Source organism: Tamandua tetradactyla, chromosome 6, assembly GCF_023851605.1.
Source record: "Tamandua tetradactyla isolate mTamTet1 chromosome 6, mTamTet1.pri, whole genome shotgun sequence".
NCBI lineage: Eukaryota > Metazoa > Chordata > Mammalia > Pilosa > Myrmecophagidae > Tamandua > Tamandua tetradactyla.
In genome coordinates, this window is record NC_135332.1 from 65,491,775 (window position 1) to 65,511,151 (window position 19,377).

At 38.2% G+C, this 19,377-nt stretch overlaps 1 protein-coding gene across 8 annotated transcripts in view; it reads left to right on the top strand.

The window, feature by feature from the left end:
* The window catches only part of DNAH9 (dynein axonemal heavy chain 9), a 372,566-nt gene that overhangs the window by 81,969 nt on the left and 271,220 nt on the right, over nucleotides 1–19,377 (top strand). For 7 of the 8 annotated variants that reach the window (XM_077166001.1, XM_077166003.1, XM_077166004.1 and 4 more), the window contains 3 exons: nucleotides 8,952–9,174; nucleotides 9,768–9,934; nucleotides 18,017–18,887. In XM_077166001.1, the coding sequence (XP_077022116.1) occupies nucleotides 8,952–9,174; nucleotides 9,768–9,934; nucleotides 18,017–18,887 (1,261 nt within the window). The remainder of the gene's footprint in view (nucleotides 1–8,951; nucleotides 9,175–9,767; nucleotides 9,935–18,016; nucleotides 18,888–19,377) is intronic. The other variant, XM_077166002.1, reaches the window with a different exon arrangement.

A 19,377-nucleotide genomic window follows, 5' to 3' on the forward strand; every position in this document is an offset into this window, starting at 1 on the left:
GGCTGGCTCAGCATCCTCTTGGGGAGCTATGTTCCTCCCTTCAGCTCTCATCCTTTGGTGTGTCCCCTGATTCTGTAGGGGTGCTGACCTGACCCTCCTTGAGTTTGGGGCTAGGTCTCATTTAATACTGCAGCTGAACTGCTCAGTGACCTGGAACTGTAAACAGAGAGTGGTCAAGTCAAGAATTTATGTCTACATGTAAACTCCCAGACATTTTGCAAAGGTAATGTTCCTTTGCAGGAATATTTTCAATAGGGCTTCCCAGGTGTCCTTTAAGAAGAAGCCAGTCTTCCACATTCAGAAAACCTTGTAGTGACTGAAGAACTGAGAGGCAACAAGAAGTGCTAATGGGGATGGGGCGGCGACAGTGATGCCCTTGAATGGAGCATTGGGTAGAGTGGTCCCTCTCCATTGGTAGTTCTGAGTAATCCAAGGATGTAGGACAGTGTGGCAGCAGCTGCCATGGACTTTTAGTAGGTAAGACTTCAGAGGATTGACTGTTAAGGTTTAGCGGGATGAGTTCTTGTCCTTGAACCCACATTTCCTTATCTCCAAAAGAAGATAGTACAGCTAGATTTCTCTAGTGTACCTCCCAGCTTTAATAGTCAGTGATTATTAAATCACTCATTTGTTATACCTTAGGAGAGTTTTTTTATTGTGTTGTTGAAGTTTAGATAAAAGAGAAATATGAGTAATAAAAACCATTGGTTCAGTATCTATTATATGCCATGTAATGATGTGATTTCCACCTTCCCTTAATAGGTCAAGATTAATCCCATCTTGGCTCATATCTTATTTATTTCATTCAATGTTGGAAAGCCATCCCTCTTTCAGATCTCAACTCTCATTTCCATTCATCTCTTTATGTTCCCTAATCTGACTCTATTCCCATCCCCACCCTCTTAAAGTCTTCCATGGGAATTCAGGATCAGCATCAGCCGCAGATGCCTAATGTTTATTATATCTTCTTTCATCATCTTTTTTGCACAGATTCAAATCTGGTTGTCCCCTGAGAACATTGCTTCCCCTGCAGCCCTCCCAAATGGAGACATTTCTCTCCCTCTTACACCTGGGCCTGGAGGGGATGGATTGCTGCTTCCAGACCATCTCATCTCTGTTCTTTCCCAAAGTCCCCAACTCCACTGAAGCAAATTCTATCAGACTGTCCTTAGCCAGTCACTTACCAAACTTTTAATCATTCTTTCCTATCTTTACAGATTTTATCATCTGGCTCTCAGTCTTCCTTTCCCATCAGTGACCTCAACATCCACATAGAGTCTCTTACACCCAAGCCTTTTATTTTCTGGGCCTCCTCAGACCAATGATCTTTTCCTCTACCATATCTGTAATACCTACTTCCATGTTGTACTCTAGGTGGGGCAGAGGAAGAGAGGTGAAAGTAATTTTTTTCCTTCCAAATCTCAGGCTTCAGCATTCCATTCTCTGACAACCCCCTGGTATCTTTCTGGGTCACTTACCTGGTAAGCCTGCCTCACGCAATTCTTCAGACCTATCAGGATTTCTGATTCATTGACTCACTGCTTTTTCAGTGTCTATCCTCCTTGCCTCCTGTTCCCTCCTATGCCCATCATGTAAGCCCCTGACTCTGTTGAAAACTCAGTGCTCTGCTCTGGTGCCCGAATAATTCATCGTTGATAAAGGGAAAACAAACCATTCTTTTGACTGGTCTCACATTAAATTTATGAACAATAAGATTCAGGCATGCCTTTGGCATGCATATAGCCATTTGGGTGCTTTCCAGTTCTCTCAGCCTTCAGTTTGCTCTCCCTAAACTTCAAATATATTTTCTGCCCTTCTAAACTGCTTTTTATTTCACTAAAAAATTATAAGAAGTCATAACTAATTCACCTTTTCACCAACAAATCTGTACATCTGTGTGCATTTGAAGTCATACCTTCAGCTGCCTTACTTGGACAGTGGTTGAGTTCTCGCTGTTCTTCTAAGTCCAGCTTCTTCACTCTCACTTACTTGAGAACTCAACTCCTTAAATATTTCCTGCCTCCCACAGGATCAGCTTTTTCCTTCAAATATTCTCAGCTGCATATAAGGATTTACCATCTTAAAATGGAGGAAGAAACATGGCTCCACAGGCCCTTCCAGCTAGAACATCATTCTTGTATGCTCTCCTTTATAGTCTATACTTGCTTTCTTCACTTCCTTATCTCCCATTCTCTCTATAAAAATTTTATCATGAAATATAGCATATGTGCAATTTAGAAAATAATATTAAAGCACATACTTACAATTGAATCACCCAGCGTAAAAAACAGAACATTACCTGTATTTTAAAATGTCTTTACTCACACCTCCCTGATCATATCATACCACTCTTCCTCCCTACCAGAAGTAACCCCTACTCTGAATGTGATATAATCTTTCTCAGGCGGTAATTTATGGCTTTGTTTTAAAAAGCTTGATAAAAATGAAACAGTATTGTATGCTATATATTCTTCCATGGCTTGTTTCTTTGATTCAGAATTGTGTTTGTGATTCATCTATGTTGGGAGTGTTGCAGTAGTTCATTCGTTTTCACTGCTGTAGAGTATACCATTATACGACTGTATCACAATTTAGCTCTCTAACGGTCAATGAACATTTGCATCATTTTGATGGTTTTGCCAATAACAACAGTGCAGCTGAGCACCGTTATACATGTATCATGGAGTACATGGGCAAGGGTTCCTCTGGCATATATACCTATGAGTGGAATTGCTGGGTCAAAAAGTATGCATACTGCCAAACTCTCTCTGAGGTAATTACAGCCATGTGTGAAAGTTTCTGTAACTCCACATCCTCAACACCTCTTGGTGTTGACAAATTGTTTAATGTTGGCTGCTCTAGAGGTAGTTTAGTAGTAGCTATCTGATTGTGGTAAATATCTTTTATTGCTCTGATTATTAATAAGGTGGCTCATCTTTTCATGGTTTTGTTGAGTCTTCATGATTGTGCTTCTGTGAAACGCGTATTCATATCTCCTGCCCATCTTTCTATCAGATTGTTTAGCTTTACCCTTTTAGGACTTGCTATAGATTCTATATGTAATCCTTTGCTAGTTGTGTGTATTGCAAATAAAGTCTCCCATTTTGCAGCGTGTCTTTTCACTTCATTTATGGTGTACTTCAACGAACGGTTTTTAAGTTTAATGTAGTCAAACGTATTGATCATTTCTCTTATGTTGTACTTTTTTTGTGTCTTGTTAAAGAGATCTTTTCTTGCCCTAAGGTTCTCATGATGCCCTCCTATATTCTATTCTAAAAATGGTTTAATTTTATCTTTCATATTCACATAGTACTTTATCTTTCACTGCATTAATATAATGTAGTCTTAATTACTAGAGCTTTATAATAAATCTTGATATCTGGCAGAGCAAGTCCCCACATTGTTCCTTTACTTGAAGAATGTCTCTGCAGTTCCAGGTTCCTTTCTTTTTCATGTAAAGTTTAAAATCAACTTACAGAAGAAAAAAATCTGTTGGGATTTTGACTATTTGTAGTGACTATAGCTCGATAGGGGGAGATTTGAGACTTTATGGTATTGAGTGCTCTTATCTAAGACTATGCTGTCTCTCCATTTATTTGTGTCTTTTTTGCCTTTCAATGAACTTTTGTAATCATTACCTTTAAAATAATTTGTATGATTTTGTTAAAATTTTTTTCCTTCGTGCTTTATGTTTTGGTTCTTAGTATAAATGATATTTTAAAATTATATTTTCTATGGAAATGCAATTAATTTTTGCATTTTGATTTTGCATTTAGTAACCCTGCTAAATTGACTTATTAATTCTAATAATTTATTTGTATACTCTTTTGGGTTTGCCATGCACGTAATCATCATCTACAAATTGTGATAGTTTTATTTCTTCCTCCTCAATCTTTATGCATTTAATTTATATTTCTTATTTTACCACATCAGCTAGAACTCTCAACATTGAATAGAAGTGGTGATGGCAAAATGATTGTCTTGTTCCTAATAATAAAGGGGTCGCTTTCAACATTTCACCATTAAGTATACTATTTGTTGTGAGTTTTTTTATGGATGCTCTTTGCTGATTACAGAAGTTTCCTTCTACTCTCACATTGCTGAGAGGTTTAACATAAAAAATGTTTAATTTTTTCAGGTGCTTTTTGTACTTCAATTAAAATAATTGTTTTTTTCCTCAAAATGTTGAAGTGGTGATTATATATTTGATTTCTAATATTAAGCCAACCTGGCATTACTGAGATAAATTCAATATGAAGTATTGTCTTTTATAATGTATACACTAATTTCATTTGCATATATTTTGTTTAGTCTTGCTGCATTTTTATGCTTGTGATGGTTAGACTTCGATTTTCCTTTTGTATACTATCTTTATTTGATTTTGGTATTGTCTTTTTGCTAGTTTATTACAAGGTTATCCTTCTTGTTTATTTTCTGGAAGAGTTGATGTAAGATCTGAATTCTCTGATCCTTGGAAGTCTGATTTAAATCTCCTATTGAGCCAATCTGGGCTTGGCATATTTTTTTCTGGAAGATGCTTACCCACAATTTCTTTAATTGTTATAGGGTGGTTACGGTTTTTCTAATCCTTAATAAGTTACTTTGATAAATCAACATTTTTCTAGGAATTTATCCATTTCATGTAAATCTTCAAATTATTGTCATAAAAGTTTTAATACTTTCCTACCTGTTTAGTCCTCCTCCAAGTCTGTAGTTATATCCTCCTTTTCACTCTTGTTAACTTTTATTTGTGCTTTATGGCTTCTTTTCTTGATTTATCTTGCCAGACACTTACACAGAACAGTCTTGTGAACTTCTTTATTATAGTTTAATTTTTATTTCAATCATTTATTATTTTATGTTTATTATTACTTTTCTTCTACTTTCTTTAGATTTATTCTACTCTTCTTTTGCTAATTTAAGGTGGAAGCTTTGTTTATTAATTTTAACCTCTTCACCTTTTTAAATTCTAACATTTAAAATTATAAATTTCCTTCTAAGTATAACTTTACCTATATCCCACATTAAATTATAAATTTCCTTCTAAGTATAACTTTACCTATATCCCACATTATGATAGCATATAGTATCTTCATTATAATTTAGTTCTAAATATTTTTAAAGCCATTATGATTTGTTTTAGCTTTTTAAAAATTTCCATAGGATTTTTCTAGATACATTTCCATTATCAATTTCTCACTTAATAGCATTGTGATCAAAGAATGTGATATATAATAACAAGCTTCTGAAATCTGTTGAGGTTTGTTGTGTACACTACACTATAGTCAATTTTTATAAATGTTCTGTGCACATTTAAAAAGAATGTGTATTCTGTAACTGCTAGATGTAATGACTTTTGCATGCCTATTTGAACAAGCTTATAAATTGTGTTGTTAAAGCCACTGTACCTTCACTGCCGTTTTTTGTTTGTTTGCTTTATCAATCACTAAACTGTTAAAAATCTTCCCCCTGATGATGGACTGTCAATTTCTCCTTGTAATTTTGCCACTTTTTTATTCATATATCTTAAAATTATATTATATTGGGCATGCAGACTTTGACTTTTATATCCTCCTGGAAAATTTTGTCAAATGTTAATGACTTTCTTTATCACTAGTTATAGCTCTTGTAGTAAATTCTGTTGTCTTGTATTAATATAGTTAAACCAATTTCCTTTTGTATGATATTTCCTTTTTTATCCTTTAGATTTCAACCTTTCTGTGTCCTTATATTAGGAGAGACTTTTATAATCAGCATAGAACTGAATTATTTTTATCCAGTTTAACAATACTTATCATTTAGCTATAGAATTTCATTCATTAATATATATTGTGCTATATTTGGATTCATTTTTGACATTTTATTATGTACTTTGTATTTGTTCTTCTTTTCCTTTTTTCTCCTTCCTTTCTTGCCTGCTTTTGGTGAATATTTCTGTTTCTTTTACTTTTTTATTTTTTCTTACTCCATTCTTTTCTTTCTGATAATTTAATTGTTGTACTAGTTCTACTGTTCTACTGGCTACAACAGCTGCTTCGACAAGCATTCTTTAAAAATAAATTTAGGGGCCATCGTGGCTCAGCGGGCAGAGTTCTCGCCTGCCATCCAGAGACCCAGGTTCATTTCCCGGTGCCTGCCCAAGCAAAAAAAATTTTAAATAAATAAATAAACATAGGTGTTTTTATTTACCTCACAACCAATGTAAGATCTTAGAATGCTTTAATCTCAATTAATCATCCATTGAATTATATTCTATCATTTCCAGTAATTTACATTGTTCTCTCTTGTTTATTTAAATGCTACAAATTATACCTTATTTTCATTTTTTACATACTCAATGTATATTTAGATTTATCTGCATATCTTTCCTCAGTATCTCTTTTCACATTACTGACCTTCTTCCTGAGGTTTACCAATAAGAAGTCCCTTTAGTAAATGTCTATTAGTGGGACTTTCTCATTCTATCTTTGAATGGAAATTTCTTTATTTTGCCTTGGTTCTTGGAAAAAAGAAGTTTTTGTTGAAGAGAAAATTATAGGATAACATATATTTCCTCTGAATCTATCAAAAATATTATTCTACTGTGTCTCACCTTCCACTGTTATTGGTAAGTAGTTAAGTCAGTCGGATTATTCCTTTTTGTAGAAATCTGTCTTTGCTTTGAAGCTAATTTTAAGATTTTTCCCCCCTTTTTGGTAATATGCAGTTTCATAATGAATATATATGAGGGTTTTTTAATATAGATCCTATTTGGGATTTGTTGGACTTTCTTGATATTACATTTGGTATCTTTCAGCAATTCAAGAACATTCTCTGCCATGACCTCAAATATTACCTCTTGTCTAGTCTCTCTAATATCTCCTACTAGGATTCTTATTACACATTTGTGAGCAGCTCTTTTCACTATTCTCCACGTCTTTCAACAACTCTTCTCTTTTTTTTTTTTTTTTGTCTTTCTGCACTGCTATTTGGATGATTTCTCCACTTCTATTATACAGCATTCTAATTCTCTCTTTCAGATTTGCCTAATCTCCTATTTAATCCATTCATCAAGTTTTAAATTTTAATTGCATTTTCCATTGGTTATCTTAACAAATTTGCTCACTTTTATTTTCTTTCTTTTTTTATTTTTTCACATGGGCAGGTACCACGTCTCTGGCATGGCAAGCAAGAATTCTGCCTGCTGAGCCACCATGGCCTGCCCTGCTCACTTTTTTTTTATACTCAGATTCCTTGCTCAAATTTTGCAGCTTATATTTTATTTATTCATTATGTTTACAGTTTTAGAATATGTTTCTTAGAGGATGATCTTAAGTCAATTTTTAACTTGTCGAATTAAAAATGGCTTGTTTCGTCATACCATATGTTAGAGGTGATGTAAGGCCTTCAAAAATTATTAGCTGCTTTATTCTGGAATTACTTGCTAGTCTTGCACAATGTGCTCAGTTTTGCATTGCTAGGACACATATTAAAAGCATTTTCTATGTCACAAAGTAGTATCATCACAGGCCTTAATTTTCATGTTATCTACTTCAAAAAGTTCTGTCACTTCTCTGAATCCATCATTCAATACTATCACAAATTCTGGTTGTGAGAGCCAATGAAATTTATTCCATTCCTCTCTCTCTGTGGCAATGCTGAATTTATGCATGAACTTTAAGGGCAAACTGGGAGCAGGACATTGGTGGGGAGCTATTGAGACTGTATGTGCTTATCTAGGCTTTTGAAGGCTGACTTCTAAAATAGCATTTCTGTATAAATTGATATATCATGGAGTTGGTCTTGAGTTGACGTCCCAGAAGCTGTAGATAAGGGATTTTCTACCACTGTGTGCAACAGAAATAATGCAGTATGGCTCCTAAATAGGAACTTCTTTGTCCTTTAAACATATTAAATAACTTTTATATTCTGCATTAGAATTCTATGATCTAAAATCTTTGAAATTCTAATGTCACTCTTTCTGTTGGCTCCCATTTATGGTGACTTCTTTCCTTGTGTATCTTGTGATTTTACATTGTAAAATCATGTCCTTGGATTTTTATCTGTGGGAACCCTTTGAGGATTGGAATCAATTTGCATTCCTCCGGAAAGGCTAATCTTCAAGAGATTCTCCCAACCTCAGATCACTTTGGACTACAACCTGCAATAGTCCACTCATTGCCAAGGTCAAGACAGGCATGATTCCATGTTGTCTCTTGTTGTGTACCATGTTTATTTATTGCTCACTTTATGGTGCCCTAACATTATATACAGCCTCTTATCAGACTCTTCTCTTTGTGTCGTCCCTAGGTTTAATCACTTGCCTCTCAAATCCCATAAATCAAACAAAATAAAACCTTAAGGTCTCCAGGGTTCAGTAGAAACTATTGTGTGAAAGCCAGCTTTGGATCTTGCTAGTCTCCCAGAGTTTTTGCTTTCATTGCATTTTCAGCCTCTGGAGTTACCTTAATTTAATGCCACCTGAGTGATGCATTTTAAATGATTTTTAAAAATTATGTGCTTGAGTATTTCAGTTGTTTTATCAGAAGGGTTGTTCATGTTATTATATACACTATACAGTTACAAAAACAAGTTCACCATTCTCTAACTTACTCTCCAGTCAGGCTTTTACTATACCACGCCACTGAAACCATGCTTGTCAGTAAATCACTCTGATAAGCAATGATTTCCATATGATTGACTCCAGTGGTAATTATCAGTCTTCATCTTACTTGTAACTTTCAGCTGATCGGTCCCTCCTTCCCAAAGAGTGTCTTCATTTGACTTTCAGGAAACCTCACTTTTCTAAAAATCATATTTAAATGTCACCAGTGGTCACATTAATATCCTTTTCTGGTCCAGTGCTTGGCACATGGTAAGTTTTCTGTAATAATACCTATTATTGTTAGGGAAGTAAATAAAGCTTCCTTTTGAGAAGGGAAAGGAATGCTCATGTTCTTTGTTTTGTTTAGCTTGGCTGACCTTGAAGTTTTCGTAAAAAACAGTGAGGGTGGCTTACTGAAGAAAGTTGAAAAAGGAGATTTCACAGGATTGGTTGAGATAATGGGACACCTTAAGGCTCTTAAAGAACGGCAGAGCAGCACTGATGAGATGTTTGAACCCTTAAGGCAAACTCTTGAATTGCTGAAGACCTATGAGCAAGAATTGCCGGAAACAGTGTTTAAGCAGCTTGAGGTCAGTGGGAAGCTTATGTTTTCTTATAAAAGAAACAGAGGGAAAGTTTCAGGATTTTAGGGTGGGCCAGGATGTGTTGAAGTAAACGAAAAACAGATAACTTGGTGTGTGATGACCCATGTTTCAGAACTAAATGTGTGGTGTATATGTAAAATCTAGCAGTTTTTGGAAACTAAATAAATACGAGAGATTATAATGCTAGAGATATCTTGGAGAATTATGGATGAGCCAACTTTTTGATTTGGAGAAAAATAAAAGTAGATCTGGGCGATGTTAAGAAGGTCTAGAAAAAAAATGTGGGGCATGAATGAGAGAATAAATACTCTTGAAGAATATGGAAAAGGGCCACTGGAATAAAGTTTAAGGGCAAGAAGGATAATGTTAAATCAGATGTAGGTGATAGTTGGGAGAGCAAGTCACCAGGGAAATAATCAAGAAAGTGGAGAGGTTATAGAGAATGAGTGAATGACACCCCCATATCAGAGTACAACCTTGTAGCATAGATGAAGACACCCAGGCACTGTCCCACTTCAGAACTTCAGGCGAGACGGGAGCATCTTGTGAGTCTGACCACATTGAGGTCTCCTCTGTAGGAGCTGCCAGAGAAATGGAACAACATAAAAAAGATGGCCATCACTGTGAGGCAGCAGGTAGCCCCACTGCAGGCGAATGAAGTAGCCCTGCTCCGCCAGAGGTGCACGACCTTTGATGGGGAACAGCAGCAATTCTGGGAGCGATTCCGCAGAGAAGCTCCCTTCAGGTATGGATCCAAGTTGCTACTGCTGCTTCCTTTCCTTTTGACATTGCAATATTGAGTCACTGATGAACTTTCTGTTGGGTTTCTATATTCATTCAGCAGATGAGTCTTCCCTCCCATTTTTGTCACTTGGTTGAAAGATAGGAGCAGGCAAAGTTCTGTGATCCTTATGGGATGGCCAAAGGTTATAAGACCACCCTGGCTTTTTTCTTTTGTTGTGTTAATAACAATATAACACAAAATTTCCCATTTTAAGTGTACAACTCAGTGGCATTAATTATATTAAAGCAACCATCACCACAATCCATTACCAAAGCTTTTTAACCCCAAACAGAAACCCATCAAGCAATAACTCTCCATTCTCCTCCTCCTCCTAGGCCCTTGGCAACTTCTAATGTACTTTGTCTCTATGAATTTGCTTATTCTAATATTTTATGTAAGTGGAATCATACAATATTTTTCCTTCTGTGTCTGCCTTATTTCAGTCAACATAATGATTTCAAGGTTCAACCATGATGTCACATATATCAGAACTTCATTCCTTTTTAGAGCTGAATAATATTCCATTTTATGTATAAACTGCATTTTACTTATCCATTCATCTTCAATGGATACTTGAGTTGCTTCCAGCTTTTGTGAAAATGCTGCTATGAACATCGGTATACAAATATTCAAGTTCCTGTTTTCAATTTTTGGGGTTATATACTTAGAAGTGGAATTGATGGGTCATGTGGTAATTCTATGCTTAACTGTTTGAGGAACCACCAAACTATCTTCCATGGTGCATACTGCAGTTTTAAAATGTCTAGAATCCTCTTGCGTCTCCAGGTTTATAATGGATATAATATGTGGTAAAATTAACTACTAGGTTTTCTACTACACTTGTAGCATTCTAAGTTCTCTGGCAGACTTCTGTTCTTTCGATTTAAAAAAAAAAAAAGGGCTGGTAGACTTTTACAAGAATTTTGGAATAAGGTTGGAAAGAATCTGGGACGCCTAAAGGATCTGAGGTGAAGGGTTGACTTCAGGCTGTTCTTCCTCTGTTTAGTAATGCTCAGACACTATGCCTCCTTGTGATTGTGGATATTTACATAAAGAAAACAATTGTCTAATGGGCAGTGCCACTCCCACATGCTCACACTGCACATATACTGGGGGTACTTTCTTGGTTTCTTCCTTTGGTGGAGATGCTACTGGGGTGCTCCTGGTCCACTGCTCAGCATCGGGGACATCAGCCAGGAGGATAAGCCCATTCTGAATGTTCAGCTTGTGTTGATTTGCCAAAACACCTAAAGCAAGAAATGCGCCTGTGTCTGCTGAGGTCCAGTGATAGGGAGTACTCTCCCCTCTCTCTGGCTTCATGACTTGCTTTCTGTTTCCCAGGCTGAGTTTTTTCCTGAAACTTGAAAGTGTTCACACTGGAGAATAGCCCTATATAGGAGTGAGGCACCTTTTCATTTCCAAGAGTTACTTACCCACAGAAATAGAAGATACACATTAAAGCAACAAGCCAAACCACACAGAAAAAACAACCCACAGCTTTACTGGAAGGAAATATAAGATAATGATTAAGTACATAGTTTCTGGATTCAGGCTGCCTAGGGTCTAATCTCAGTTCTGTAACTTAGTTCCTATGTCAGGCAAGATACTTACTCCCTCTGTACTTCTATTTCCTCATCCTTACCTATAATATGGAGATGATAATAGTATCCATCCCAGAGGTTTGTTGTTAGGATTACAGAGATAATCCTTCAACATGTTTAACATAGCACATGGGACTGGGGTGACCAACTGACCTAGTTTGCTGGAGTCAGTCTTAATTGTAGCCCTGAAAGTCCCATACCCTGTGAAGCCCCTCAGTCCCAGGCACATTTGGGTGGTTGACCTGGCATATAGCCTATTATTATTCATTCATCAAACATTTATTAAGCACCTGCTCTCTTCCAAATGTTATACTGGGATCTAGAGAGAACAAGATGAGCATGAAGAGGTAGGGAAGGAAAGATGTAAAATCTGCATCAGATATATGCAACATATGACTTTAAAGCAGGATTATGCTATTTGGGCTGCATATAGAATTACCTGGTGAACTTTTAAAACTCTCAATGTCTAGTCTGTCCCAAAGATCAACTAAATCAGATTTTCTAGGGGCTAGGTCCTGGGCATCAGTGTTTTGTAAAGTCCCCAGCTGATTCCAATGTGCAGCCAAAATAACTACCCTAAAAAAAGTAAGGGATTACCCTTTAAGCAGTCAGGCCAGGACAGATAAAGACAAATGAGTCTGTATTCCTTTAGAATAATGGCTTTAGGAGCTATGCCCTTGTTCCATAAAAATATCTATTCAAAACATTGGTGGAGCTCTTTTTGAGTATCTTTCAGAGTCTGAGTCATATTCTGTTGACTTTCCTTTGGGCAGGCAGATGACTATTTGCGATTGGACACTGATCCCTTGGAGCAAAGACTGGTGAAGGAGGAAGATGGGTGTTTTAGTCTTGTAAGCTGCCAGAATGTGATATACCAGAAAAGGAATGGCTTTAAAAAACGTGAATGTATTAAGTTGCAAGTTTAGAATTCTATGGCTGTGAAAATGTCCAACGAGAGGTTACCTTCACTCAAGAAAGGCCAATGAAGTTCAGGATTTCTCTCTCAGCTGGAAGGGCTCACAGTAATGTCTGCTAGCTTCCTCTCCCAGCTTCTTATTTCATGAAGCTCCCCTGGAGTCATTTTCCTTCTTCATCTCCAAAAGTGTCTCTCTGGCTTCATGGGCTCTATTGATTCTGGTGGCACTAAAGCTTTTTCCAAAATGGTTCCCTCTTAAAGGGCTCCAGTAAGCAACCCCACCTTGAATGGGTGGAGATATATCTCCATGGAAACCATCTAATCAAAAGTTACCACCCACAATTGGGTGGGTCATATCTCCATGGAAACAATAAAAAAGATTCCACCCAGCAATATTGAATGAGTACTAAAGGACATGACTTTTCTGGGGTACATAACAGCTTCAAACTGGCGCAATGGGTTATCAGCCTGATAATGCTACTTAGTGTTAACAACAGCCACACCAAAGGCAGCAGTCCTAAAAATAAAACACTCGTCTCTTTACATAAGAAAATTTCAAAAGAGGAATTCCAAAGATGTTTGGAGAAGTATTTTCACAAACAAACGTGTGAGACTGCTTGAAAGGAATCAGCACTTGTTTGCTGGTGTGTTTTGATACTTAGGTTGGAAATCTGGTATCTATCCTTCATGGTCTCATTGTGAGTGTGTATTGATCAGCTGGTGGTTTTGTTTTTCTTTGATAGCTGCATTGGTTTTTCTGTTTTAGCACTTGTATCTGCTGGCAGTGCGGATACTGCAGCTCTTAAGTAGGTTTTCCAAACTCACATCTGTTATTTTGACATGCAGATGAATCTTTGCAAGAGAATGCTTTGAAAAGAACTGCTCACAGCAGTGTGGAAAACCAAACAGCACTGCAATTTTGGTACATTTCTCCTCTTGTCAAGAAAACCATCAGGGCTGCAGCAGAATCATGGATTTATTACTGAAGAGAATCTTAGTGGGCATCAACTTGTATGTTTTGTTTTGTTTCTTACTTTGGTATGTGTTAGTATGTGGGTATAATTAACATTTTTAGGTACTGTATATGGCAAATCGGTTTAATACCTGTTCCTTCACTTTTAGATCACTTAAGAATTTCTAAAATGCAGACCCTCAGTGAATGCAAATTTCTGTTCTGATTAGATTAGAACATTTACACATATCTGCTGTGCTTAGGTCCCAATGATCTTGTCTTTGAGGAGGAATAAGTGAGCATCTCATTAGGCTTTTGTGGTCTGACAGGTGCCAGGTAAAGCCAGGTTGTTTGGGTTGAGGTTCTTTCTTCACATCCAAGGAAAGTTCTTATTTCTGAGCTGTATCAGCATATTCCTAGCTGAGCTCTCACACTTCACAGTAATTGACTAAATCACCTTACTCATATTCAAGGACTTTCTGCAACTCCTAAAATGGGTGACTAATTCTCCCCCTTTGAGTGAAAGGAATTCCCCAAACTTCTGGCAGCATTCTCTTATTCGATTCTCCTGACCTTGAGCACAGTTTTCCTGAATTAAGAAACACGGCAATGACACACAAACCTCTTACTCACATCAAGGCCAAGATAACCCTGGGTTTTCTTAGCCAAAGCAACTGATCTGTAAGCTCTAGCCTCAATGTCAATCATTTGTGTTTGCAGATGACAACCAGATTCTGTAAGCTGCTGAGAGATACTCTTCCACTGGGTGCTGTCATACATGGTAACTAGAGAAAGCAAGGCTTTCCAAGTCACCCAATGTAGCAGGTATGCGGGGAGAAGTGTCTTCTCTCTTGCTTGCACAATGTCTATTGTCCCTTCAATAGCCAGAAAAAAGGATGAATTAGTCATTAAACCTTGCAGGGACATACTAATATCCTATGACATACCATTAGTTTAGCTTGACCTTGATCTTCTGCTTAACCTTGTCTGTTCATATGATTTAGGTTTCTGTAGAATAAATGACACTGAGGTCTCAACAGTAAAGTGAGCAAAAAAATAATGTAAGTGGTAGGATTAAGAGATGATACACGTTCCCTGACATGAAGGACTTATAACTTCAGGGACAGTTTCAAAAATGAATTATAGGACATATGCATAGGGTGCTGTCTCTAACCCCCACTGGGAAGGCAGATTTGTTGGAGGTGTTGCTTGAGCCAATGGGCAAGAGAGAGTTAACTTTTTAGAAAAAGGGAGCAGGAAGTGAGGCTATTTCAAACAAAGACATAGAAGGATGAAAATTTAGGAAGCATCTGAAGAATTGCATGTGTGTATGGGTTGGGGGATGGGGTGCAGGAAGTAGGAGATGAAAATGGAGAAGTCCATGTGGCCAGGTTCTGTAAGGCCTTGTGTTCAAATTTGAACACATTGACTCTGATCAACCACTGAGCAGTCGAAGCCTAAGAACAACACAATATCCATGCCACTTTCTCATGACTGTAGAGAACAGAATGGAATGAGACAGACTGAAATCTAGGTGCCGAATTGGGGAGCCATTACAACAGCCAGGTGAGAAATGGAGAGGCCTGAACTGAAACATGGCTTGGAGAATGGAAGAGAATGGATTTGAGAGGTTTAGGGGGGAGAGTCAGCAGGATCCAATGAATATGGAATATGTGGGAGGAGGAAAGTCTAGGATAACTCCTTGTCTTCTAGTTTGGACAGTAGGTAAAAGGTGGTAAAGTTCAGCTGTTCATTGAGATGGGGGCCACAAAATGGGGATGGGATTTGTGGGGGTCACAAGTTTGGGGTTGAACACGTTGAATTGATGATATCTGTAGGGCATCAAGTGGAGGTGTTCATTATATACAGTATATATAGGTATGGCATTGAGGTTAACACTTACCAATGACTAGCTTTCAGATCATTTAAGATGCTTATCTGAAAGCATCTTATCTATCTCACTCACTCTCTCTCCCCTCACTTCTCCCCCCCACCCCGCCCCCAATCACATATAGGTCAGGCCTGAACCAATCTTTTCTTTTTTTTTTTTTTTAAGATTTCATACATGAACACCATATTTCCATTTCTCTTTTTATTCATACAGACTTTCCTGGCATCTCTCTTTTAGATTACAATGCTTTCACATTATTTCAATTTCAAAGAATCAGTGCAACATTTTCCCTCCTATTGCTTTCTTGTTCTTATAATACAGTATTGTTCCCCCAAGGTTTGGAGAACTGCTTCAAGTTTATTAGGCACATTAATCAGGTCTATGATTATTTGAAGTCGAGTTTTTAAATGGTATGAGGGTTACCTGCTCTCACACCTACAGCTTTCTTTTACTACTTAGGCCAAATTAACTTTTATGTGTGCTCAGCTGCAGGAAATGACTGTCCACAAATTTAAGCTGTAAACACAAATTATGCCACAGGGTAGATGAAATTTGGAATAAGTTTGATGAATAATCACCTCTTACAAATATTTGAGGAGCCAACATTGATTTAAGGATGTTCATATATACTGAAGAAAGGATAGTTGGCAAGATCACTTATCTTCTGTGTATACTCCAAATATTCTAATAGCTCACATCTTACCTAATAATTATAGTTTATTAATAAGTGAAATAGAATGTAGACTTTCAGAATTTGCCTGACTCTTACAGATCTTGTACTGACACCAAGAGGCCAGATTCTCTCTTTAAGTTCACTCCACTTAAGATAAAAACTAGAGCCAACAGGTGCAAACAGTTAGTCTTTGGAAATGAACACTAAGCAGAAGGACCATTCATGCTTGACGGTCTCTCCTGATGGACCACTTTCAAGTGGAAATGTTCCATTTCTTCCCTCCCAGTGCTTTTTCTACTGCTCCTCATAGGGAAGAAATCGTCTTGCTTATATAGACAAAGGGCCCTCTTCAACTCTGAGAACTCCAAACTTTGGGAGATGAAGAACAATGAAGACTTACAACTGTTTCTCTTAAGATATGAGTCTACAAACATAGAACATGAGCCAAAGGCTATTTGAATGGAACAAGCAGGAATATAATTTAGTGTTTGAATTAAACATGACAAGCATCAGAGTTAACCTGACACTAATTTAATGGTATGCATAACTGTTATCGTGTTGCATGGTAATTAGGTTTAAATTGTAAGCAATTCAGGTAAATGACTTTAATTAGGAAAACTTTCCATCCCTCAAGTCAAGTATTTCTAAATACAATTGAGAAGGGACAGTTCAAGAAAAGCAGTTTATATGCACACACAATGGATCAGAGGAAATGGCCAATTCTCTAGTTATCTGTTTCCTCCTTCCTCATGGTGCTCAGCCCTTGATGCTGAGCACCATGATGCCCTGCTCTGATTTTGGAGGAAATTTGCTATTTCCCTGAAGCCAGCCCTCCCAGACGCTACTCCAAAGAGACGAGAAAACCTGAGCTTGGTGGTGGGGAAGGGGAAGAAAATGAGAGGGTCCTTGAACACTTGATTTATGGGTGTAACTGACTTACCATTTGGATACCTCTACACGTGTTATTTTTGTGTTGGGAGAAAGGCTGAGCCAGAATGCACATCTTGAAGAATAGCGGTATAAAGTAGGCTAACACCAATGAGGACCAGTGGCATTCTCCCCGTGGATGCATTCCATAAACATTGGAGAGAAAAGAATGAGGATAATGCTAGCTAAACTGTAAAGCTAAATAGTGCTTATAGAAGTCAGGTCCAGAACAGGAGGCTGCCCCAAATTCAGGAGGGAGCAAGCCAGAGAAGGGTGAAGGTTAATGGAAGTGAGAGATAGGGGTCAGCTTGGAGGAAGGGCTTAAGAAGTTGCAGAGCCTGACGAGGCAAATGGTGATGAAAAGCAACTGAATGGGACTTGGTGAGGGCTTTGCAATTGGTCTTTATTATCCCTAGCAGTAGTTCTCAATCTTGGCTGCACACTGAAATCCCCTGTGGAGCTTTGAAAATGCTGTTGCCTGGACCCCCAAAATTCTGATTTAATCAGTATAGGGATTGACCTGAGTATGAGGATTATTTAAAGCTTCCAGGTGATTCTAAAAGGCTTAGAATCACTTCTCTAGAAGCAGCAATGCCAGAGAAGCCTCTCTCAGCATGAGCTCTCTCATGTGAAGATTGCCTACCTATATATGGTTTCCTAGAAAGACCTTCAGCTTCCCAGTGTCTATAGTAACATAGTGATGCCCTTTTGTTTCAAGTGGTCTTTGGAAGCCCATAGCTAAATAAGGGGGAGAATCTAAATGGGGCTCGAACTAAGGAATTTCCCTTCTTAACCTGAGCAGGGAACTGGAAGAGTGTTTTTATTACCTTCTCAGATGTGAAGAAAAGATCCAAGCATGATTGATATTTCTGTTGAATTGTCCCTCCTCTAAACCATTATACCCACCCTATCCCCACCTACCCTGAACATCTTTTCTTCCTAGAATTAAAGACTTTGGTGAAAGTCCCTGCTTTTTAATGGAATACTAAGGATTTAAAGACGTGAGCTGGTATTACCTTGATGATTCAAGGAAACATGCCTCTGTGCTCTAAACTTAAAAGGGGAATACATCTTCTTTTCTAGGTTTGATAGCACTGGCCCTCATCAAATGCTAGATGCCAAGCATATTGAGATCCAGCAGATGGAATCCACCATGGCCACCATTTCTGAGTCTGCTGGCTTGTTTGAAGTCAATGTGCCTGATTACAAGCAACTGAGGCAGTGCAGGAAGGAGGCCTGTCAGCTGAAGGAACTTTGGGACACTGTGGGAATGGTAATCTCTAGTATTAATGCCTGGGAGACCACCAAGTGGAGGGATATTAATGTGGAAGTGATGGACTTGGAGTGCAAACGGTTTGCTAGGCACATCCGGAACCTCGACAAGGAGGTCAGGGCCTGGGATGCATTCATAGGCCTGGAAAACACCGTGTTGAACACATTGACCTCCCTGAGGGCTGTGGCTGACCTTCAGAATCCAGCCATCCGGCCACGGCACTGGAGGCAGCTGATGCAGGCCACTGGCGTGAGCTTCACCATGAATGATGACACTACCCTGGCACACCTCCTGCAGCTCCAACTTCACCACTTTGAGGATGAGGTCCGGGGCATTGTGGACAAAGCTGTGAAAGAGATGGGCATGGAGAAGACCTTAAAGGAGCTGCAGACCACCTGGGCTGGCATGGAATTCCAGTATGAGCCCCACCCACACACCCATGTCCCCCTGCTGCAGTCTGACGAGGACCTCATAGAGGTCCTGGAGGATAACCAGGTCCAACTTCAGAACCTGATGATGTCCAAGTACATCGCTTTCTTTCTGGAGGAAGTGTCAGGCTGGCAGAAGAGACTTGCTACCACGGATGCTGTCATCTCAATATGGTTTGAGGTACAGCGTACCTGGTCTCATCTGGAAAGTATATTCATTGGATCTGAAGATATCCGGGCACAGCTACCCCAGGTAACTGCTAAGGAAATTTTGCTCTCTCTGTTCTCTTTCATCGGTTAAGGGAAAATCACTCAGTTGCTACGTTCTCTAGGTTCTTTCCTTCTTCTCTGCCCCTCTGTCTTGGCTTCACTCACTGTCACCTCCACCATATACTGACATCACAAGCCACCAAAGGAGAAACACACACTGGTCAGTTTGTCCCTAGATGGGTAGAAAAAAGAATGGGGAATCTAATCTATAAAAAATATGTATATACAAGAACAAGAGATGGGAAATATTACCGTCTGCAGTTAAGAGCTGTTCTTGGTATGTCCTGCAGATAATTAAAATGCAGGTATTGATTGAAAGTGTGCATTATTTTCAGGCAAATTCAAGTTCCTTCTCAGCTGCAGGCTTCTTTTCTGTACATCTCTGGCTTATGCCAGCACACTGAATACTAAATAATTTCAGCTAAATACTAAATAATGAATTTCTCTAAACTATGTGTTCTTCTCATTAATAT